The sequence below is a fragment of the Triturus cristatus genome, chromosome 2_1 (assembly GCF_964204655.1).
Source record: "Triturus cristatus chromosome 2_1, aTriCri1.1, whole genome shotgun sequence".
Classification (NCBI taxonomy): Eukaryota; Metazoa; Chordata; class Amphibia; order Caudata; family Salamandridae; genus Triturus; species Triturus cristatus.
In genome coordinates, this window is record NC_140581.1 from 1,003,241,248 (window position 1) to 1,003,265,117 (window position 23,870).

Below are 23,870 nucleotides of genomic sequence, written 5' to 3' on the forward strand. Positions count from 1 at the left end.
AAAGAAGGAGGGAAGTGATCTTAAAGGCAGATGTATGTTTCATTGGTTTTGTCGCAGTGCATGGTAATGAGCTGAGGTGAACTGCATCAGAACTTGCAAAGTCATTGTTAGACCTGCCTGTCATCCTTAGAGTGGTCTTCCCCCAAACTCTTTGCCTGCGTACCTCCTCTTTTTGCTGTATCTTTTTGTTGGCCTTGGGACTCTGAGCACTTTATCACTGCTGATCAATGCTAAAGTGCAAGCGTTTCTCCCCTAAACATGGTAACATTGGTGTATACACAATTAGCATATTTATTTTCCTGGTAAGTCCCTTGTAAAGTGGTATAGCATATACCCAGGGCCTGTAAACTAAATGAAGCACTGATTGCGCCACCCACACAAGTAGCTTTTAAAACCTGTCTCAGGCCTGCCACTTCGACCTGGCATTTAAAACTCTTTGCCAAGCCTTAAGCTCCCCTTTTATTACACCTAAGTCACCCCTAAGGTAGGTCCTAGGTAGCCCTTAAGGCAGGGTGCTGTGTAAGTAAAAGGTAGGACATGTATTTTTAAGTTTTGCATGTCCTGGTATTGACAAACACCCAAATTAGTTTTTCACTACTGTGAGGCCTACTTCTCTCATAGGTTAACATTGGGAATTCCCTAATACACTTTTAAGCTGTAATTCCTGATTAGAAAGGAGTAGCTGTATCATGTTTTATATCATTGGGATGGTAGTGATAAATCCTCTCTACTAGTAAAATTGGATTCAACATTACTATTTTCGAAATGCGACTTTTAGAGAGTGGGCATTCGCCTGCTCTTACTGCTTTGTGTGCCTGCAGCATGTCACCAATACACATCTGGGAGGGTGACGGGTTCACTTTGTGCACTCCCTCTAGACAGCCACAAACACAGGACAGTTAGCTGAGCACTCATCTGCAGTCTGCTTGCCCTTTCTGGGCAGGAAGGAAGGGAGGAGCAGACACTTGCAACAAAATAAGTAGTGTCCTGACCCACGCAAAGGGATGATTAACCCCTCCTGATAATCTGGAGCTAGATCTGGGAAGAAAGGACCTTTGTGCACTTCAAAGACCCTTCTTTGGAGTCATCCCCACTTCAAAGGCACAACTAGGTATAAGCATTGGGTCTCTGACCCCACCAAGACAGTACACTACTAGACCTGTGAAGAACTCTGCCGGGAAGAAGATCTGCTGTGCTGCTACAAGGACTGCCACTCTGCTGGGCTGCTGCTCTGGAAGAACTCCTTTTCTGCTCTGATGTGCTGCCTCTTGCCAGCTGCTTGCTACACGCTGCCCTCCTGAGGAAAGGACTGGACCCATATAAATTTAACCCAGAGTGATTCCAAGGGCTTGCCCCCGTTCTGAAGTCTTAGGGCCTTTAAAGACTTCTTACAACCCTGCAACAGCACCTGAACTCTGCCATCTGTGAGTCCTGCCTTGCCAAGTGATGCCAATCCAGTCCTGGACCCTTGGAAATAACTTTTCTGTGCTGATCCAGAAGAATCCATGCATTCACAACTTTACAACAATCAGAACTGGCATTATTCCCCTTCGATGCCAATGCAACTGTTGCTCGACGACATCACTTCGACGGACTGCGCAGCTCGAGAACACATAATAAAAATAAGGTCCAAATTGAGGTCCAATTGGGGCATCACGAAAGGAGTTGGAGGAACAAATGTTGCAAACTTTTCTAAAACCTAGCCACAACAAAAGAGTGAGGGTTGGTCTGGAAGCCATAAAAATGCCAGGATGGCTGACAAGTAACTATTAACGGTTCCCAGAGCAGGGCCTTGCCGGCTAAAGAGAGAAGAAACAACAAAACCTCAACAAGAGGTGCAGAAACAGGATCAACGTGGCGTGAAGAACACCAAGCCATACATTTATTCCAACAGCAGACGTGGACAGTTTTAGTAGAGGGACTCCTCGCTGCCAAGATGGCATCATAAAGTTCGGGAGTGAAACTGAAAACCCTGAACTGTTGCAGCTCAATCTCCATGCATGAAGGTGGAGCATGTGCAGATTCAGGTGCAGGATCCTGCCCTGTTGTTACGATAGAATATCTTCTCGAAGAGGCAGCCTGACTGGAGGACAGATGCTCATGCTCAGGAGATCTGAAAACTGGACCCTTCGTGTACAAACTGATGCCACTAGGATGACTGGGCCCACCAATTCCTTAACTTCTTCAGAATTCGGGGCAGGAGTGGTATAGGCAGAAAGGTGTATGTATAGGAGACCCCAGTCTTACTCAAGACAGAATGTGTCTACGAGAGAGCGCCTCTTTGGGAACTCAAGCGTGCTGAAGTCCTGACATTGGGCGTTCTAGGCAGTGGCAAATAGAACTAGCCAAGGTGTCCCACCCCCCTGCCCCCTCAATCTCGAAAGAGATCTTGCACCACCCCTGGGGGTAGATTCCATTCATGATTCGCAAGGTATCGACTGCTGAGTTTGTCTACCCTGGCATTCAGAGATCTGGTCAGGTATTGTACAACCAGGAAAATGTCCTGATGTTCCAGCCGTATCCAGAGGTGCAGAGCCTCCTGACACATGGTTCACAACACCACACCACCCTGTTTGTAGCAATATCACATAGCGGAGATGATGTCCATGAATACCTGAGCGCCCCTTCCTTTGATCAAGGGAAGGAAGTATTTCAATGCCAAGTGAACTGCCCTCAACTCCAACAAATTGATGTGGAGCTGAGACTCCGCCAGAGACCAAAGTCCTCGGATCTCCTCTCTCCCAGATGACAAAGCCATCTAGGAGTGACGCATCTCTCCACTGTGAACTTTGGATGAACTCTGATGACTGGACCAGGTCAGAGTGATTCCCCTGATCCTACACCCACTGGGACGTCCGATCCAACTGCACAGCTAGCATATACTAACGGGTATGAGTCACCGGCAGGATTCAGAAGGCCATGAGATCCAGCAGCCTCTGAGTAAATCTCATCAAAATCCAGCAGAGAGGCTGAAACATCGTAATCATAGCCTGACTCTCGCAGACTCGCTGCACCAGAGGACAGGTGCAGAACTGTACTGTGTCCAGAATGGATCAGATGAAAGGGAGCATCTGAGAGGGAGTCAGGCATTACTTCGGCACGTTGATACTGAAACCCAACGAATGCAGGAACTTGATGGTAGTCTGGAGGTGGGTGAAGGCCTCCTGGGGCGAGCCCGCCTCAAACAGCCAGTCGTCGAGGTAGGGGAAGACTAGAACCTCTAACCTCATCAGATGGGCTGCAACCATTGCAATCACTTAAGTGGACACACGAGGGGCACTGGGGAGGCCAAAGGGGAGCACAGTGAACTGAAAATGCTAATGCCCCACTACTAACCACAGAAAGTGCCCGAGGGCCAATAGGATGGGGATTTGAAAAAATGCTTCCTGCAGGTCCAGCGGTACCATCCAGTCTCCAGGATCTAGGGCAGCCAGGATCTGAGCCAATGTGAGCATCCTGAACTTCTCTTTTTTCGAGAAGTAGTTGAAAGGGTGCAGGTCTAGTATAGGGCAGAGGCCTCTGTCCTCCTTCAGCACAGAAAGTGCGGGAATAACAACCAAGCCCTACTTCTGATGCGGGTACACTCTCGATAGCTCCTTTGGTCAAAAGAGGCTGCCTTTCCTGATAAAGCAAACAGAATTGGTCTTCTGTCGGCCGTTCTTGGTTTGGTGCGAGGGGTTTACAATAATGGTAGGGTGTACCCATTCTGGTTGATCTGTAGCACCCACTTCTTCGATGTTATCGCTGACCATTGGGGCAGGTGGTGCCTGACTCTGCCGTCAATGGAATGTCTGTGCTGGATGGAGGGCACACTAAAGAGGTTTTGAGGCTGTGGCAGTCAGAGGAGCAGGCGACTGGGTAAGCATGCTGAGACAGGCTCCTGAATCTTTTTACAGGGCTTTCTGTCCCTATCCTCGAAAGGGCTGGACAAGCTGCTGAACCGGGTATGGTATGTATTGTGGGCACCCACAATTACCCCTTCCATGTCTGCGGTAGTGGCAAAATGACTGCTGCTGTGAAAGGGTCAAGAGGGAAAGGCCAAGGGTCTGGCAGTGACCATGCCTTTGCAAAAGCGCTCAAGCACCACATCGCCTTGTCGCCAAATAGGTGGGAGCCACCGAAGGTCATGTGGATCAGTTAAGATTTGACATCCCAGAAGAACCCAGTGGACCATAACCAGATGTGGTGACGCAGCACCACTGTCGAAGCCATGGCTCTACTGAGGGAGTCCATAGTGTCCAGTCAGCACTGGATGGCGAACTTTGTTGCATCCCTGCCATTCACCAGAGCTTAGTGGAGAATGATGCGGCCTTCCTCTGGCAACATGGGTAGCGGCTGAGCAACTGAATCCCACGATTCACCCCAAGAGAAATGCAGAGGAGTCTGGCCTCTTGGGTTCCCCATCAAGTGGTGTGGTAGGGAGAGTGTAGGAAGAACAAGTTACTTACCTTCGGTAACGATATATCTGTAAGAAACATTAGTTAGTTAGATTCCTTACCTTAGAATATCCCCAGGTGTCAGGCTGGATCCGGAAAGATTTTTCATCAGCGATACCCTTGCGCATCGCTAGGTGTCATCTGCGGCTCCGCGTCCGTCGTCGGCGTCGTGATCGCCGGGATGACGTCGTCGGAGTACTTAGACACTGCCCTCACGCGCTGAGGTCAGTTCTTGTACATAGCTTTCCGCGCCAGGAACGCAGAGCCATGCAAGAAACCGACACTGGTGCCATGAATCTAGGGTCCTGATAGGGATTACCTTAACCCTAAAGATCAGTTCGCAGAATGGGGAGGATGGGTGGGGCGGTAAGGAATCTAACTAACTAATGTTTTTTACAGATATATTGTTACCAAAGGTAAGTAACTTGTTCATCTGAAAGAAACACGTTAGTTAGATTCCTTACCTTAGAATAGATACGCCAGCAATACCAACCCCGGTGGTGGGTCTGCGAACCAAGATTACACCAGGAAGTCCTGCAGAACGGAACGGCCAAAGAAGCCATCTCTCCGGACTTGGCTGTCCAGGCAGTAATGCCTGGCAAACGTGTGCAGCGAGGCCCACGTTGCTGCTTGACAAATGTCCTTCAGAGGGACTCCCCGTCCCAAGGCAGTAGTAGCCGCTGTGGCCCGAGTGGAATGGGCCCTCAGCCCCACAGGAGGTTCCTTCTTAGCCAAGGAATAACAGGCCTTAATACACAAAACGACCCATTGAGAGATTGTCCGCTTGTACACCACCCGCCCCTTCTTAGCGCCCACGTAGCCAACGAAGAGTTGCTCGCCCACCCGGAACTTTTTCGGGCGGTCCAGATAGAAGGAGAGTGCACGTTTTGGGTCCAGACGATGGAGCCTCTCTTCCTCTTTCAAGGGATGCGGAGGCAGAAAGAAGATGGGCAATGTAACAGACTGGCCGATGTGAAAGGCAGTAACCACCTTAGAGAGAAAGGAAGGACGAGTCCTGAGAACAACCTTGTCCGGATGGATAGAGAGGAAAGGAGGTTTAGAAGAAAGAGCCTGGAGCTCACTCACTCTTCTGGCAGAGGTGATGGCAACCAGGAAAGCAGTCTTGAGAGTCAGAAGACGAAGAGGACAATTATGAAGTGGCTCAAAAGGAGCGCACATCAGATAGGTTAACACCAGGTTCAAGTCCCACTGAGGCATTACGAAAGGGATAGGAGGAAACATGTGAGTAATGCCTTTAAAGAATCTAGCAACAACAGGGGACTTGAAAAGAGAAGGCTGATAAGGAAACCGTAAGAAGGCAGAAACAGCTGAAAGATAACCCTTGAGGGTGCCCAGAGCAGAGCCCTGCTGAGCCAGGGAAAGAAGAAAGAGGGAGAACTTCAGAAAGAGGGGCGGCAGGGGATCCACAGCCTCTGCTGTGCACCATGCCACAAATTTGTTCCAGCTGTAGGCGTATACCGTTTTAGTGGAGGGATGCCTGGCTGCCGGAATGACATCACAGACTTCAGGAGGCAAGTCAAATGGCATAAACTGTCGCCGCTCAATCTCCACGCATGGAGGTGGAGGCTGGACAGGTTCGGGTGGAGGACCATCCCCTGCTGCTGCGATAGAAGGTCCTCCTGAAGAGGCAGTCGAATCGGGGGATCGATTGAAAGACTGAGTAGCTCGGGATACCAGTATTTTCGTGCCCAATCCGGAGCCACAAGGATGACTTGGGCCCGGTCGCGCCTGATCTTCTTCAGAACTCTGGGCAGAAGTGGTATAGGCGGAAAGGTGTACAACAGACCGCAACTCCACTCGCGACGAAAAGCGTCTCCGAGCGAGTGCTGCCTTGGAAATTCCAACGCGCAGAACTGATGACATTGCGCGTTCTCTTCGGTGCCGAATAGATCTAACCAAGGCTCTCCCCACTGCCGAAAGAGGCCTTGCTCCACGTCCGAGTTCAGACGCCACTCGTGATCCATCATGCACCGGCGGCTGAGTTCGTCTGCCCTGGCGTTCAGAGATCCCGCCAGGTGTTGAACCACCAGGGTGATGCCCTGATGTTCCAGCCATGTCCAGAGCCGCAGAGCCTCCTGACAAAGGGTCCACGACCCCACCCTGCCCTGTTTGCTGCAATACCACATGGCGGTGGTGTTGTCCGTGAACACCTGCACTACACTTCCCCGTACAGAGGGAAGGAATGCCTTCAATGCAAGCCGGATCGCCTGCAGCTCCAATAGGTTGATATGGAGCCGGGACTCCGCCGGAGACCAGAGGCCTCTGATCTCCGCCTCTCCCATGTGGCCCCCCCCATCCCAGGAGGGACGCATCCGTCACCACTACGTGCTCCGGTTGGGGTGAGGAGAGGGATCTGCCACTTACCCAATCGCGGTCCGTGAGCCACCACTGCAACTGTCTTGCAGTGCCCTCCGAGATCAGGACGTGGTCGGACAGGTTGCCCCGATGTTGAGCCCACTGGAACTTCAGGTCCCACTGCAGAGCCCGCATCCACCACCTGATGTGATGTACCAGCAGGATGCAGGAGGCCATTAGACCCAGCAGCCGCAGGACCATCCTGACCGAAACTCGGGCTAAAGGATGAAAGATCGGGATCAGAGCCTGAATATCCCGAACCCACTGTTCTGGAGGATAGACCCAAAACAGCGCCGAGTCCAGAACCACTCCAATGAAAATAAGCTTCTGGGTGGGACTCAGATGCGACTTCGGCGCGTTGATGGAGAACCCCAGCAAATGCAGGAGGTCGGCCGTAGTCTGGAGGTGGGAGACGACTGCCTGGGGTGAGCCTGCCTTCAACAACCAGTCGTCGAGATAGGGGAAGACTGGAACCTCTAATCTGCGCAGATGAGCTGCGACCACCGCCATCACTTTCGTGAACACCCGAGGGGCACCGGTGAGGCCGAAGGGGAGCATGGTAAACTGAAAGTGCTCGTGGCCTACTGTGTACTGCAGGTAACGCCGGTTGGCCGGCAGGACGGGGATGTGGAAATAGGCGTCCTGCAAGTCCAAGTCTACCATCCAGTCTCCAGGGTCTAGGGCAGCCAGAACCTGAGCTAAGGTGAGCATCTTGAACTTCTCCTTCCAGAGGAAGGCGTTGACGCTCCTGAGGTCCAAGACAGGGCGTAGGCCCCCTTTGCCCTTCTTGGGAACCAGAAAGTAGTGGGAGTAACAAACCCGTCCTACTTCTGGGCCAGGAACGCGCTCAATGGCCCTCTTGGCCAAGAGGGCCGTAACTTCCTCTTGCAGAAGTTGCAAGTGATCCCCCGACATGCGGTGGTACTGCGGTGGCATGGCTGGAGGGGTCGCCTCGAAGGGGAGGGAGTAGCCCCTTCGGACGATTTGCAGCACCCACCTGTCCGACGTGATGGTACGCCAGTGGAGCAGGTGATGGCGAACTCTGCCTCCCACTGGCGTGGAATGGGCCTGAAATGTCGGACTAGGAAGGCTTTGAGGCAGATGCTGCGGGAGCAGATGTGGGCTGACCGGCTCTCTGTCCCGTTGCTCCGCCTCGGCGGAATCCACGTCCGCGTTGAGGCTGGTTCTGCGGCCTGTGGCTAGACGGATGTGCGGGGGCGCCCCTTCCTTGGCCACGAAAGGGGCGAAAAGCAGAGGTTTGCGGGCGCGGGCCGAGAGGCCCAAGGACTTGGCCATAGCCCTGGACTCCTAAAAGCGCTCCAGCGCACTATCCGCTTTGTTGCCAAAAAGGTGACGGCCATCAAAGGGTATGTCCATGAGTGTGCTCTGGACATCCCTGGAGAAATTCGTGGATCTCAGCCAGGCGTGGCGACGAATTGCCACTGTCGTCGCAATAGCCCTACCTAGTGAGTCCGTGGTGTCAAGCCCACATCGAATTAAGTACTGTGCTGCATCCCGCCCCTCAGCAAGAGCCTGGGCGAGCCGTGTCCGGGCCTCCTCCGGACACTGGGGCAGCACGTCCGCCACCGTATCCCACAAGGAGTGGGTGTAACAGTCCAAAAGGCATGCGGTATTAATGGACCGCAACCCCAAACTGAGGGAGGAAAACAGTTTCTTCCCAAACTGTTCCAACCTTTTGGATTCCCGATCCGGAGGAGCGGACGGGAAGGCGGTCTGGGACGTAGAGGCCTGGATAACCAAACTCTCAGGGGTGGGGTGAACTGACAGAAAGCTGGGGTCACCCGGAGCAGGGCGTTGGCGCCGGGCCACGTTCCGGTCCACAGGAGTGACTGTGGAGGGCTTGGACAAGGTGCCCATCAGAACGTCAGTGAGTGCTTCATTGAACTGCAGTAGAGGCTCCGAAGAGCTTACTGGCGGTTGAAGCACCTCAGTGAGGAGGTTAGTCCTCACGGCCGCTGCAGGGAGCTCCAGGTGAAGGGCTTCGGCAGCCCTGCGCAGCACCACAGAATAGGTTGCACCCTCCTCCGTAGCCACGGAGGGAGGAGAGATGAAGCCAGTGTCAGGCGAAGTGTCGAGACCACTGGCATCCCCCAGCTCGTCTGCCCAGTCCTGATTAAACTGGTACTGCTGTGCCAGAGGGTCCTTAGACCCCTTCCAGTCGTCCCCGTTATCCGACTCCTGGTAGACAGGTTGAAAGGACGGAGCCGGGCGGTAGATGAATTGCTCATCCGTCGGCGCCAGAGACGGCGCCGCTCCGATGCTGGATCCGGACCGGGGCTAAAACTGGGGACGACGTCGTCTGAAGACGGCGCCGGGGGCTGCACCATAGGGGTCGGCGCCGGCGGAGAGGTCATAAGGTCAACCGGCGTCGACCGGGATCCAGGCCTGGATCCCATGAGGGCCTGCGGCGCCGGGGCCGAAGCCGCCGGCTCGCTAGGCCTCCCAAGCAGACCCGCGGGGCCCGAAGGCGCGCGACAGGCTGCGACGGCGGAGCGAGACTCCTCATGGTCTCGAGGAAGTCTCGAACCTCGTCCGGAGTCGCGTTAGGCCCAGGGACCGGAGGGTATGGGGCCGGACGTGACTCCTGTGGCTCCGACGGAGCAGCGCGGGTGGTGCCATCTGAACCCTCAGCCGAGTCGCGCGACCGTCGAGGGGAGTCAGAAGAGCGATGTCACCTCTTCGACTTCTTCTTACTGTGCCTCGACTTACCTGAATGCGAGGACTTCGAACCCGATGAGCGGTGATGACTTCCGCTTCGCGACCGGTCCCTCGACCTCCTCCTCGACCGGGACCTCGAGCGGCATGGAGCCGACTGCTGGATCTCGAGGAGCTTGCGGGACCGCTCCCGCCTAGCCTTCGAGGTCAAGGCCCGGCAGTCGGGGCACGACTGGGCATCATGGTCGGCCCCAAGGCAGTAGCGACACCGACGGTGGTGATCTGTAACCGACATCAGGCGGTTACAGGCGTCGCACGGCTTGAAACCGGGCATCCCTACCGGCACCAGGAGTCGAGGTCGACTCGAAAGAAGAACCAAAAAGGTCCAAAAAGTTTAGTCAAAAAGTGACTAAAGGGTATGCTCTTCCCGGATCTGCGCTTACTGGCGCGGAAAAAAGAAGAACTGACGTCAGCACGTGAGGGCGGTGTCCAAGTACTCCGTCAACGTCATCCCGGCGATCACGACGCCGACGACGGACACCGAGCCGCAGACGACGCCTAGCGACGCGCTAGGGTATTGCTGACGAAAAATCTTTCCGGATCCAGCCTGACGCCTGGGGATAGTCTAAGGTAAGAAATCTAACTAACGTGTTTCTTTCACATAGTGGCTTCTATGTATGGTCACCTCCCACTATTTCTCCAGTGCTGATGGTTATGACTGAGAAAGTGCACTGGAGCCTGCTGCCCAGGCCCCAGTGCCAGTGCTCTCTCCCTAAAAATATGTGTGTGAATTGGTAACCCCAACTGGCAAGGACTTTCACCCGCTTATAAGTCCCTAGTATATGGTACCACTTGTACCCGGTGCATTGGTGTTAAAGGAGTTACCAGGGCCTGAATCACTATTTGTGTCACCCTGAGTGACCCAAGTAAACTACTGACAGCAGGCCTGCCAATGCAGACTGCAGGAGCAGTGCAAACTGCTCTAACTCAACTTTGTCCTCACCATGTGTGGCAAAGTCAATGTACTATTTTTAATATATGCCAGTCACTCTTAAGGAAGGCCTCCTAAGCCCAGGAGGCAGGAACATGTATGTGCAAGCTTATATGCCCCTATAGGGGCCTTTACCATTAAATGACACTTAAAGTAATAGGCAGTCAATAGGATAACATGTGCTATGCAAACAAATAGTGTACAGAATGCTGAATAAATCATACATTCACCCCCAGTCAAGAGATCTGGGTTAAATCCATAGTTCTCTTGCTCAGCATGCCACCCCAGTTTAGACCCAGCCATATGCAAGTCTTGACCCTGTGCCTCATGGGAACAGTCCACACCGAACTGCCAAGCCAGGTCCTCCCTGGATCGGAACTAAGCATCCTGGGACCGGTTTCTGGGTATTACCCTTCATCAGCCAGGCTAGCTTGAATCCAGTGGCACAGTGAGCAAGGGACCCACGTCTAGGCATACCCATCCCACTTAGGGTGAAAAGTGCTACGCAAACAAATGATGGACGGAATGCTGAATAAATCAAACATTCACACCCAGTCAAGAGCTCTGGGTTAAATCGATCGTTCTTTTGCCCAGCATGCCATTCCGGGTTAGACCCAGCCATATGCAAATCAGTCTTGACCCTGTCCCGTGCTCTCCATGCCACTGGAGTCCAGCTATCCTGGCCGATGAGTGCTGAAAGCCCGAAACCGGTCCTAGGATGCTTGATTCAAGTCCAGGAAGGACCTGACCTGGCAGTTCGGGCTGGACTGTTCCCATTGGGCGCAGGGTCAAGACTGATTTGCATATGGCTAGGTCCAAACTTGAATGGCATGTTGAGAAAAAAAACGATGGATTTAGGCCCAGATCTCTGTACTGGGGTGAATGTATGACATTGTTCTGCATTCTTTCCATCATTTGTTCTTTTTGCATTTGTCACACCGAGTGGGACGGTTATGGCCAAACGTGAGTCCCGTACTCTCCATGCCACTGGAGTCAAGCTAGCCTGGCTGATGAGGGCTGAAAGCCCGAAACCGGTCCTAGGACGCTTGGTTCCAGTCCAGGAAGGACCTGACATGGCAGTTCGGGCTGGACTGTTCCCATTGGGCGCAAGGTCAAGACTGATTTGCATATGGCTAGGTCCAAACTGGAATGGCATGGTGAGCAACAAAACTATGGATTTAGGCCCAGATCTCTGTACTCGGGTGAATGTATGACATTGTTCTGCATTCTGTCCATCATTTGGTCTTTTTGCATAGGATAACATGGGCTGGCACCCGGAAAAAGCAGAGGTTGGCAGCTCCATAATGGTACCACCTAAATATGTTGTGTTTGGTATCAAACGACGTGCCTCATCACCCCTGAGACGAATCTCATGCCGAGGATGATGTGGCATGCACCCGGGTACCTACCTTAGAGCTTACCCATCTGGTTGTCCCACCCTTGGCTGTGCTCTGGCTTCCAGCCCGTGGCTGCTGCTGCCAAGACAGGAATCTGACCCTCTGCCAGGAGGTGGGAACTCTCCCAGGAATCCGAAAGAATGGCCTCGGTGGGAAGGAGGTTACATCCCCCTCTCTGACAGGATGGCTAGGCAAGTGGAACATCAAGGCTGTGAGCTTCAAAGGCTGTACTGCCTGTGATATGCAACCAGGATGCCTCTCAAAGGAGTTAACAGTCCTCCTCCTCCCTCCAGGTGCATCTGCACCTGGGTAGGTGGGAAAATTAAGTATTTAGGAAGTGTACAACCCAAGAAAGGCTAGCCACGCCCCTAGGGTGGGCTACCTGGTCTGTACAGATAAGGAAGACTTCTGCCATTTTTAAAAGTGGTAGAATAGTGGGTTCTGGGTAGAAAAGTTGACCTGCACCCCCGGATGTGGTCACCTTAGGGGCAGATTAGCCGCTGGAAGTAGTAGCCCATTGGCCACTTGCACCCACACACCTAATGTCCCTAAATCTAGGATTTAAGGGCTACCCCAGCACCAGCACCTTAGTCCTGATTTGACTTGCAACAAGGACAAAAGAAGAGACCAGAGTCTGTGACAACAGGAGCTGCACAAACCAAAGGCGTGATACTTTGCACCTTCCTGGAATTACATGACTGCAACATGTTCTGGACCAAAGCTCGGTTCTTCCAGACAGAGGGACCCCTTTGACAGCCAACAGCATCATCAGACTCCCCTGAACTAGTGGAAGTAGTCCCCAGTACACCGCAGGTAAAAACAATGTACCTGAACCAAAGAAAGGCTGGCCACTGGGCCTTCTGAGTGATCACCCAGAAGTAGATGGTCCAGTGCACTGTGGGAAACATATAGTCCTGACCGCCAAAAAGTTTCAGATGGCTACTGTGTTCCCCCATACCTCCAGATGTCGAATTAACTTTCTGCTGTGCTTACCACTGCCAAGGCTTGTTGGTCGCCAGTCTGGAAACCAGCCCCTTTACTCAACGTTGTACCTCAAGTGAACTCCAAAAAACCTTAATCCGATGTCAGCAGTGGCTTCGTCGTTGACTTTTTGCACCCTGTTCCCCATCTGCACAGTGTAAGTAGTAAAACCACCTCTCCTGCGGCTACAGCTTCAGCACCAAGGACAGCCAGGACAACTCTTCACCTGGGCTTCTCGATCCAGGTAAAATCGAACTGACTGTCGTCGCTTGGTCCTGTGACTCACAACACCTCTACCCTCCTTGGGTTCCACGTGAACGATTGTCACTACTGCTTTTTCCCATTGACCGCAATAATAAGGTTATGCAGTATTGTTTTGCACTGATTTAAAATTGCTCCAAAAATCCATAACTCTGGTTACACTTATCTGATTTACTACGTTTTGGTGTCTAAAATTACATAAAAATCAGCTTTATTTTCATAAATTGGTGTTGAATTCCTTTTGAGTCGAGGCAATTACGTATCGTCCATGTTGGTACTCTGAAATGCTTAACACATGTTCCTCTAGTAAAGCTTGACTGCTCTTTGCCACTCTACCAGGACTGAGCTAAGCATTTATTATTGTGAATCCATGGACCACCTTTGGGGTATTGTGAGAGTATTGCATGGTGAAGCCTAAACAGCATCACCACATAATACTCCACATTCCTATAGAACGCAATTGCATTGACCTTCGCTGTTGAGGCCTGAACAACCAGGCTCTCAGGGGAGAGGCCCCGCAACCAATAAAGCCCTTGAGGTTGATCACACTAACTCCATATTTCACAAGGCAGCCCCTGACATCTACGTTACTTAGTAAGGAGGGGTCCTGTTCCAATTTACTTTTGGAAACTATCCCAGTACCTATGAGTGATACTTCGGTCAGGCCAACTTTCACATCGATGCTACTCATCCAAAATGTGTGAAGAAAACATAAAGGAAGTGCCTCACATAAGCAATCACCACAAGTTTTTGGGCTGTTACTCACCAACTTGCTCACTTTATCATCATTAGCAGCTTTCCTATAAGCCGGAGGAACCAACACCTAGACTGCATCAAAAAGTGCTGCTCGTGTGTGCCTTTGTAATGTATAGACTCAAAACACACCTATCAGCCTCCATTAGGTCCTCATAAAGGAAGAAAGACTATATACTCCTCCTCACAAAAAGGATTGAAAATGAGTTAAATGTGGTATCTAGCATGTCTGTATTCTATGCCCATACACATGATCAAAACCAGATCCCATGTTTAGTCCATTTTAATGTGAATGGCAGACATGTTTCAATACCACACTGCAACTTACAGGCAATTTCATCGGAGCATGGGGAACAGTAAACACACAATAAGCACTGTATCATACGGCCCTATGGTGAGCGCTTACTAGTAGCTCATAGGGGAAAAGTATCTGGAAGCACAACTGTGGATGCCACCGGTGCCAGCAACCCGTCTAACGTGTCACCCCCTCAGGGGAGAGGAGCTGGGAAAGGAAGGCTGGGTCTCCCGGGGTGGGACACTACAGACAAGCAATTATTCAGAGCCCAAGAGCCCCTGTGCAAGGTTTCGCTGATGCCCCCGGAGAATGTTGGTGAGGGCCTTGTTAAAGGGGAGCATGGGTTCAGATGAAGCCACCCCAGGTTGAAGCACCTCAGTCAAGACGTTAGTCTTGACCTCGACAACTGGCAGCTGGAGATCGAGAACATCTGCTACTTGGGCACCACGATGGCAAAGGATGTGGCTTCCTCCGAAATCTGCCCCGATGGGCAACTATACCGGCATCTGGGGAGGTTTCCAAGCCACTGGCATCAGCCAACTCCTCATACCAGTTGTCATCATCTGCAGGGTCCTTCAAGGGGCCCTACACATCTCAATCACCTCCTTCGGGAAGATAGGGGTCAGATGGATAGTCCAGGGGATAGGATGGTCTGGAAGGTGCCAGCAGTGATGTCGAGCAGTGCCCTTGGATCAGTGTCAGGAATGACAATTGACTCGTCATCAAGCATGGATGGTCCAGGGAGGGGCAGAGCCTAGGTGGGTAGAGGCAACGGTGTCGGTGTCAGTCCAGATCGGGAACGAATGCAGAGGACCTGGCTGGCATAGAGAGCAAACACGCCAGCAGTGACCCGGCTGGGGCACCTCTCTGGTCTGTGGGGCCCGAAGGTGCTCCTTAAAGAGTTGGTGGCAAAAAGATGGTATGCATGATGTCGTAGAATTGCTTCAATTGCACGAGCGTTGCTCCAGAAAACTCGGGGTAACGTGGAGAGGCCCTGGTGTCAGCTCCGCAGGTCAGGTGCAGGAGTGGGACAAGGAAGCATGTTGTTTGCAGGGCGCAGTTGAAGAATGCTTCAACTTTTTTCTTGTACTTCTTCGACTTACCTGACTTAGAGGAAGAATTCTTCAAGTGCGAAGACTACCGTCCATGGGAATGACTCCAAGAACAGCCCCATGAGTGGCCCCGGGAACGGCATGGAGCCTCACCTTGGGGTTCATCAACTTGGATTTCACGCAGGTGTTAAAATCATGACTTGGCCCGAGGCACCAGATACAAACCAAGTGGGGATCAGACAGACATTTTCAGTTATATTCCAACAAGGTTTAAATCCGTAGGTTGGGGCATGTCCCTAGTACACCGGGAGCAATAGCTCAAAAAGAGTCAACAAAAAGTAACAAAAGTGTGATCAAAAAGTGACTAAGGCAGCTCTCCGGATCTGCGCTGTTGGTGGAGAACAAAAGGAACAGATGGCACCTATATAGGTAACACAACATCACTTCTGACACAGACAACGCTGATGTGGAGCCGGACAACACCACCTACTGGCGTGAGGAGGTACTGTTCAAGGTTTTCCAGATCCAGTCTGATGTTGAAGTAGTATCCTAAGTTGAGGAATCTGTGGTTAGACATCTCCGCCAGAAAGTATGCTACCTTGACCACTCTCCCCAGTTTCTGCATCTGCATTTTTTCGTATTTCCATGTGATTTCCCAGAGTCCTGGTTTGCTATTCCTTGGTCCTTGTTGTTGCGGGCTAAACCATATTTAGGTTCCTGGGTCTAGGGTCTCTTTCTTTATATTATCTTAACCTGTCACCTCCTTATTTTTCTTTTTGTATGGTCCATACTATCGGTTCTTTTTAGTAGGCTGGATCAATCTGAAATGTTGTTGAGCGATTCTGCAACATTGCTGGCTGTTGAAGAGCTGTGTTGGCTGCTATGGGTTGCGCTTCTAGTGTGTTTGTACAGTATAGAGCGGGTTGTGTGATCATGTGTGTTGTAGGTGATGCTGTGTTTGATTATTGGTTTTGTTGGTAGTTTTATGTGGAGAAGTGGAGCAATTTCCATTACAATGTTTTCGTGGGTTGCACATTCAACAATTGCTGTGCAGATTAGTGCTTCTTCTGTCAGAGGTGGGATTAGTGTTTGGGGTTTGTCCACGCATGGCTTACCCTGGGGAGCAGCAAGCCCTGGCCCAAATCAGTTTGTGTGGTGTGGTTTGCAGAGTGCGGGATTTAGCTCAGCTCTGCTCTGAAGGAGGGTGTGGATCTTGCAACCAACAAGCCAAACCCATGTGGGAGTGTTGTGGGCTATGGGCCATCTGTGTAGGAGGCATCGGATTGGAGATTTTAATCATTAGACCATCCCACCTAACTGTATCAGCTGTGGTGATCTCATCTGCTATTTTTAGGATACATATACCCCTGTATTAAATAAAATGAATATAGCTTTGATTTGATCTGCTGTGTGTGTTAGGATAATCATGCTACCCCGTTTCCAGTTTCTTACGTCATTCACATAATAATTCAAGAATATGAACCTATCTTTGCGACGACTTTCAAATTTCTCCACGAGTAGTCGCAGATAGCAGAAGTAACGTATCTTCGGCAGTCCTCGACACCCCCAAACAAAACTCTTCCCCCAGTCTGAAGTCAAGGAACTATTTAACCATATTCAAGAAATAAAGTTAATACCTAACCACATTTTAAGGGCTGCAAATCATAACCATGTTCCTTGAATCCTTTTTTTTTTGTTACATCTTGTCAAGTGTGTGGAAAGGGCTTGGAACACATATGGAAGAGTCTTTTATAAATACTGAATTATAGTATGGAACTCACCTGTGCCATCTGTTTGCCAATTTGAAGTCTTTGGTTTGCTAGAGTCAATTCAGTTTCTAACTTCTTATTTGCTTTCTGAAACTCTTTGGCAGAGCATGATGCTGCCCTTTTTCCATTCTGTAGAACAGCTACCAGTTGTTGTAATGACACAATTCGCCCATGGAGTGAAGTGAAAGTGGATCCTTGCTTTTGGGCAAGAATTTTTCTCTTCTCTTGAACAAAAAAAAAAGGGAAGACAGAATATATTTTATTTTGACAGCTTAGGAAATCAAAGTCCTCAATTTATCCACACCTCAGGTAAAATAAGGGTGTGGTGTGGGTGTGTGTACGAACTAAATCAACGAAAAAGTTTCTGGTGCCATGCATTATATTGAACTAAACAGCTGTAACAAAACCTGATTTCACCAGAATAAATACTCTTAAAGTTCCCATTTCAGCGTGAACAATCCCTTTTTTACACCTTATCCATTGCCTAGGCCCTCTTTTTGCAAAAGGCTTTCTGGCTACTTTATGTACTGACCTTACGTAGTCAAATTGGCTGACAATAAGTGGTGTCATTTGTACTCATTGTGTTTGGAAAGTGTCCTCTGGACCAGAAACTCTTTAACTTTAGTTACAGACTGCGTTTCTAATTATTTCTGGCCACAATCAGCCACAGAATTGCTGTAATTAGTTCCATAGCAGAGGAAATACATTGATTCATTACATACCTAAGCTACGTTGTTGGTTCCTATAGTCCGGCAGCACATGTGTAAGAGAATACAAAAATAAAACATTGTGGGAATATTCGTACCTCTGCGGATAAAAGAAGAATTCAGTTTTCGTGTTGGATGAAGCTTCGCTTGTTGGGAGAGATGTTCTGTTAACTTGTCCTGCTTGGAGTTCTACGTGAAGAAAACATTGTCATGATTAGTCAGTGCTGAAGGAATGGCAGTCTGAGAAAAAAACTCTTCAATGATCACATCTCCCCTGCTTGTTCCTCAGAGACAGTATTCTGAGTGAGCTCCTACCTGGAAAAGAGGCTGTCCACTTGCTGTCCACGGAAAGTAGATTGGCCAATGGCCGCACACAGAGAACCTGTTTAATCTCAGCCTTTACCACAGATGATCAGCAAATCACAACACACTTTATGAAGAAGGCTTTATGAAATTGTTCCCTTCCTGATCGCATATTAAGCATTTTACAGACTTCACTGTTGAACATTGCTCAATGCCAGAGACCAGTTTCAATAGGGCCTCAGCACCATCATCCCACCCCATACACCGTGCATTCTCCCATGCTCACCATGTCTCTGCTTCCATACAGAGTACTACTTGCCAACAATCTATGACCAAAAAGAAGTAAGATTTTTAGGATACAACATTTGTAATTAATAAAATGGTGATGCTATTGGAAATATCATAGAATATTTGACCCTGATGTCATCAAGTAGAAAATAATCGCATGTCACCAAGAATAGACTAACATCTTATGAAGTCCCAGTGATGCTATGAGTGCTGGGGCTGTTAGCGGATGAATCCCTGGCAAATTGTATTCAGGTGTATTCTACAGAGAGAATGTATAGAGCAGTAGATGGGTAACTGTGTGGCTGAAGCAGGGCACACACTGAGGTGACATACTGTACCTTGCTGATATCTGCTTCTCGAGTTCCCCTTGTGGTGTTCTTGCCTCATGTCCGTCTATCAATGGCACACTGCCCACCTCCAGTGCTCTTGTTTCTTTGTCTGGCCTGCTTGCCATGTGTGTTTTCTTTGCTCATCTACTTCTACCCCTTCTGCATGTCCCAGTTTCTAGCAGTTTTCCCTGGTTCACACCCTGTGCAGGCTTGAGACTGGATCACCATGTTGCTCCAGTTCAAGGCACTTCTTTTACCGGGTGAGGCTGTGCTTGCTGCTGAACCCATGAAACAGGAGCACAAGGGGATTAGTGCCCCAGACCAGCACCCCCCCTTCTGTGAATCATCGGTACCAATCACCGTAGGTACTCATCGTCTGACGGGTATTGCTTGCTGCAGTAGTAAGCACCCAACTGTTTAGTTACTTCTTTTAGCTATTTTAAATTCAATGATACCTTCCCTCACAGATCTTGAAAGAGCATACCAGTGGACCTTGATCCAGTCACAATAGCCAAAGAAGTAACCAGAGCAGCACACCAAGGCACATCAACAGCTCCACCGAAGCACCCAAAGTCCCACAGTGGCAGTCTCTGCAAAAGACTATCTTCCACAGTGCACCTGTCCTGCATCACCCACCTATAAGACGTGCTTCCATATACAGACTACCACAAATGGTCTATGATGATTTATTTAAGTATTTGCAGCACCAACTGTGATCTCCCAGTAAAATGAAAATATATTTAGTGATAACAACTGGATTTATGATTTCTTATTACAATTCAAGTGTAAATATAACTACCCAGGAACTGAATAATTAACCAGGATAGGTCTTTGTCAAACTGTAGCATGAGTTTCTATAATACAACAGTACTGTGTAATGCTTTAATGTGCTGTATTGTCCAAGCAACAGAGTAGGTCCCAGACGCAGCTCCCCCTTGTGTCGTCAGCCCCTGCTTCACTAACTCTGCTGCACAGCTCTTGTTGTTCTTGTCTGAGCTTTTCTCCTTACCCCCAGCTTAACTCCTTTGTCCATTCCTGTGCTGTTCTCTTTTTCCTTGCCTAATTCCTTGCCAATCTTTGTGCTGTTCTCTCTCTCTTTGTTCATTTCCTTTGCCCATTCTTGTGCTGTTCTCTTTCTTTTTGCTCAATTCACATGCCAATTCCTGTGCTATCACCACTGCTTAATCTTTGGCTTTGCCACCTGTTTTTTTCCCGCCTCCAGATCGATACCACCGTTCTCCTGCCCAGCTCTACCAATTGCCTCCCAGTTGCCCTCCTTCTGCAGCACAGCCGCCCAGCGGATTCACGACCGCGTGAAAAAGGCTAGCCCTTCTGCGCCTGTATACTCCTGAACTGCACCTTGTGCCAGAACCACAGTCTCCTGGCCACCTGCAGGTACGATGTCACCATCCTCCGCACACTCATTACCGGACGACCAAGAAAACACTGCTTCAACGCTGCCCCAAACTCTATGGTAGGACCACTCTCCTGCACCGGATGCAGCTTCTCCTGCACCAACACGACCACCGGCATGCCGCAAAGCACCAAGCCAACCTCTTGCCACACCACACCACACCAGAAGTGACCCACCAACTCCACTGTCTACTCCTCAACACACGCTCTATGTGCAAGCACACCACTGAACTATGGGACCTCAGCGCCACCCTCGCCCCCAACATCATCTTCCTCATCAAGACGGTCCAACCCACATCCGCACCGGACATCGCCATAACGATCCCCAACTACCATAAAATCACCCACTAGGACCACACCAACAAGCCGAGAGGAGGAAAAGCATCCACAAAGAAACCATACAGTGCACCACCACCGACACTACCACCACCCCTATGGTACACCTCAACTTCAGGCTCCACAATGACGACAAGACGACCATCAGAGGCACCCTTGCATACTAACCCCCAGGCTCACGCTCCATCTTCTGCAACATCATGGCGCCCTAAGCCCTGGACTACATCTTCCTCTGTGAACTAAACTTCCACATGGATGACCCCAACGACAACAACAACACATACCTCCTTGACAGTAGGAGCAGCCTTGGACGGACCGAAATCATCTGAGACCCCACAAATACAGCAGGACACAGTATGGACCACATCTTCACCTCCAGCAACCACATCAAATACAGCCACGTCACAGAACTCACATGGACCAATGACTCAATCTTCCACTTCAGCATCTCAAACGCCCACACTGCCATCCCAAAGACGGCCAGCGCCACCCATCACAACTTGAGCAAAATTTCAGAGACCAGCTGGATGGACGTCCTCAACACCTCCAACCCAGCTGCCACCACCTACCTGGAATATGGAAATTAAGAACTTCAACTACTGTATCACCAACTGTGCAAACAGCATCACCCCCACCAAGAGCAACAAGCTGAGAAGCGCCTTCAAAATGGCCAGCTGGTACACCCAAGAACTAAGAACAGCAAAACATGATAGCAAACCGTTGGAGAGGAGATGCCGTGCCAGCAAAGACACCTCTGACAGGGCAGCCTTCAAGACCTCCCTCAAACTTACCACTGGCTCATGAGGGCAACAAAGAAGACAACCCTAGCGGCACGCATCAAAACCAGCGCGAACAGCAAGGAATTTTTCATCATCATCAAGGAATTCTTCAACCCGGCTGCCAGCAAAAAACAACACCACACCTTCACAAGAGCTGTGCGACAACCATACCAACTTCTTCCATGACAAGATCCTAACCATCTTCAGAAACTTCAAACCCCAACTTACACCTACTGACATCGTCAATAAATCCGCCTCCACCGCAACTGACTACCTGGAACCAGCTCTCCACCCACGGCAGGACACCCTCTTCATCATGAAATCCATCGACTCAAGAGCTCCCACAGACCCATGCACACATCACATCTTCAACCTCAGAAACCAAAGGATCAGCAAGGAACTCACCACCCTGGCCAACACCTCAATCACCACAGCTATAGTTCCCGATGCCTAGAAACATGCCAAAGCCAGAATACTACTCAAAAAACCCTCCACCGACCCCAGCAAACTCAAAAACTACTGGCCTATCTCTCTGCTCCCATTGCCATCCAAGGTACTGGAAAATAAGAACAGCAAGCAATTCATGACACACCTGGAGCAGAACCGGCTACTCGACCCCTGTCAATCTGGCTTCAGCAACAATAATAGCACAAAGACTGCCCTGATTGCAGCCTTCTCGCCCAAGGAGAAACAGCAGCTGTGATCATCCTAACCTCTCAGCAACCTTCGACACCATATCCCCCACACGCTGCTCAAAAGACTCCACCACATCGGCATCCAAGCAGACACACTCAGATGGATCACCTGCTTCCTCACTGGAAGAACACAAAAGAACTGTCCACTACCTTTCACCGCCTGAAGCTGAACACAGACAAAACAGAATTTCTAATCTTCAGCAACAACATCAACTCATGGATCAGCTCCTGGGGGCCATCAAACCTAGGACCCACACCCGCAGACCAAGCCTGGAACCTCAGACTCTTCATTGATAACAAGCTCACCATGAGATCACAGATCAACACTGTCTTCTCCGCCTGCTTCCTCACTCTTCGTATGCTATGTAAGATCTTCAAGTGGCTACCCCTACATGCGAGATGCACCGTGACACAGGCCCTCATCACTAGCTGACTGGACTATGGCAATGCTCTCTACGTAGGAATCACCACACACCTCCTACAGAGACTTCAACCCATACAGAATGCCACAGCCAGACTCCTCTTTGACCTCCTCGACTAATCTATATCACACCTCACCTCAGACAACTCCATTGGCGCCTCGTACAGAACAGATATCAATTCAAGCTACTGACCCACGCACACAATGCTCTACACAACCAAGGACCTGCTTACTTCAACCACCACCTGAACTTCCACCAACCATCAAGAAGACTACGCTTCGCCTCCTTATCACTGGCCCACAACTCGCATCTACCAAAGCAGAAGTGGAGGAAGCTCCTTCGCCTACATCGCAGCAAACACCTGGAACAACCTCCCCAAACAGCTTCGGACCATCAACCCAATTTAGGAAATCTGAAGGGGCCTCAAGACCTGGCTGTTTGATTGAGCCTTGCCGGAACCTGCAAGGGCCTGGATACCCTATTGAGTGAGCAGCGCTTTATAAATCATGATTGATTGATTGATAGCAGCATGTGATAACAAAATGATAAACAATATTTGCACTCCATTTGAAAACCAGTGTAGTCCTACAAATGATCACCAATGAATCCCACAACGCAGCAGTGCATTGTATCTTAGGGGTACAAGGAACAGGAGAGAAAAATGTGTCTGCTCATGGATCACAGCAGCGCACCTTTAAGTGACTCACAGATTACTCGTGAAATAGCCAGATTGGGGCGGTGAGCACAGAAATAAAGCTACATGCAATGCAGTACCAAGGTGCAGAGAGCCTGGTGCCGGATTAGCCACAGTGGAGGTAACCGGTCAGTCGTGAGGGGCAAACACAGGAGATAACTGTACAGCAGATGGCAAACAGAAAATGTGGTGGGAAGAGCAGAGGAGTGCCAATGAGGACAGAATGGCTATGAGATAAATTTGAGGAAGGAAAGGGAATGGTGCAAATGTACTGGTGTAGTGCAGTGAGCAAGTACAGGTCAAGCATGACAGCACACGGCAACGAGGATAAGTCAGAGGAAAAAGCAAAGAGAAAAGCACAGGATTTTGAGAAAACACATGGATGGTGCAGGAAAGTGGGGAGCTTGGAAGCAATGCAGGGGCAGAGAGTAAATTAGAGAGCAAGAGATGTATATATCACCACTGACCAGCACTCAGCAGTGTCCCTGCTCTTTGTTCCCCACTTTTTTTCTGACCTCTTGACTTCAGCATCTGCACCTTCTGACTTCCCTGGTGTCTCTGGGAACCAGGAGGAGATAGTTCACACCTGAGCCACACCACACCAAGCTTTGTGCTGTGGCTAGGAAAGCCAGCAGATCTGCCCCATGCTTCCGACTTCTCATTAGCTGGGTACATGTAAATCTGCAACTGATTTGACTGGAGTAGGTCTCGAGTTATGGCACCCCAGTAGGTCATGCACGCCTTTGAATTCATGTTTTCATTGTGTGCAGGCAGAAATTGCAATGGCCATATCAAAAGCAATAGGATAGTCCTGTCCCGAAAGTGGTAGCCCGCCACATAAGGCAGTAGGGCTGTCAAGTATGGACAGTGATATCTACAAATCCATGGGTGAAACTGGGATAGTTAATTCAATGTCT

The 23,870-nt window shown here is 50.1% G+C and overlaps 1 protein-coding gene across 1 annotated transcript in view; it reads right to left on the reverse strand.

Annotated features, from left to right (window-relative positions):
* Positions 1-23,870, reverse strand: part of CNTLN (centlein) — a 1,182,709-nt gene that overhangs the window by 344,634 nt on the left and 814,205 nt on the right. The window contains exons 18-19 of the mRNA XM_085634784.1: positions 17,793-17,883; positions 17,000-17,211 (exon numbers count right to left, since the gene is read on the reverse strand). Of these exons, the coding sequence (XP_085490910.1) occupies positions 17,000-17,211; positions 17,793-17,883 (303 nt within the window). The remainder of the gene's footprint in view (positions 1-16,999; positions 17,212-17,792; positions 17,884-23,870) is intronic.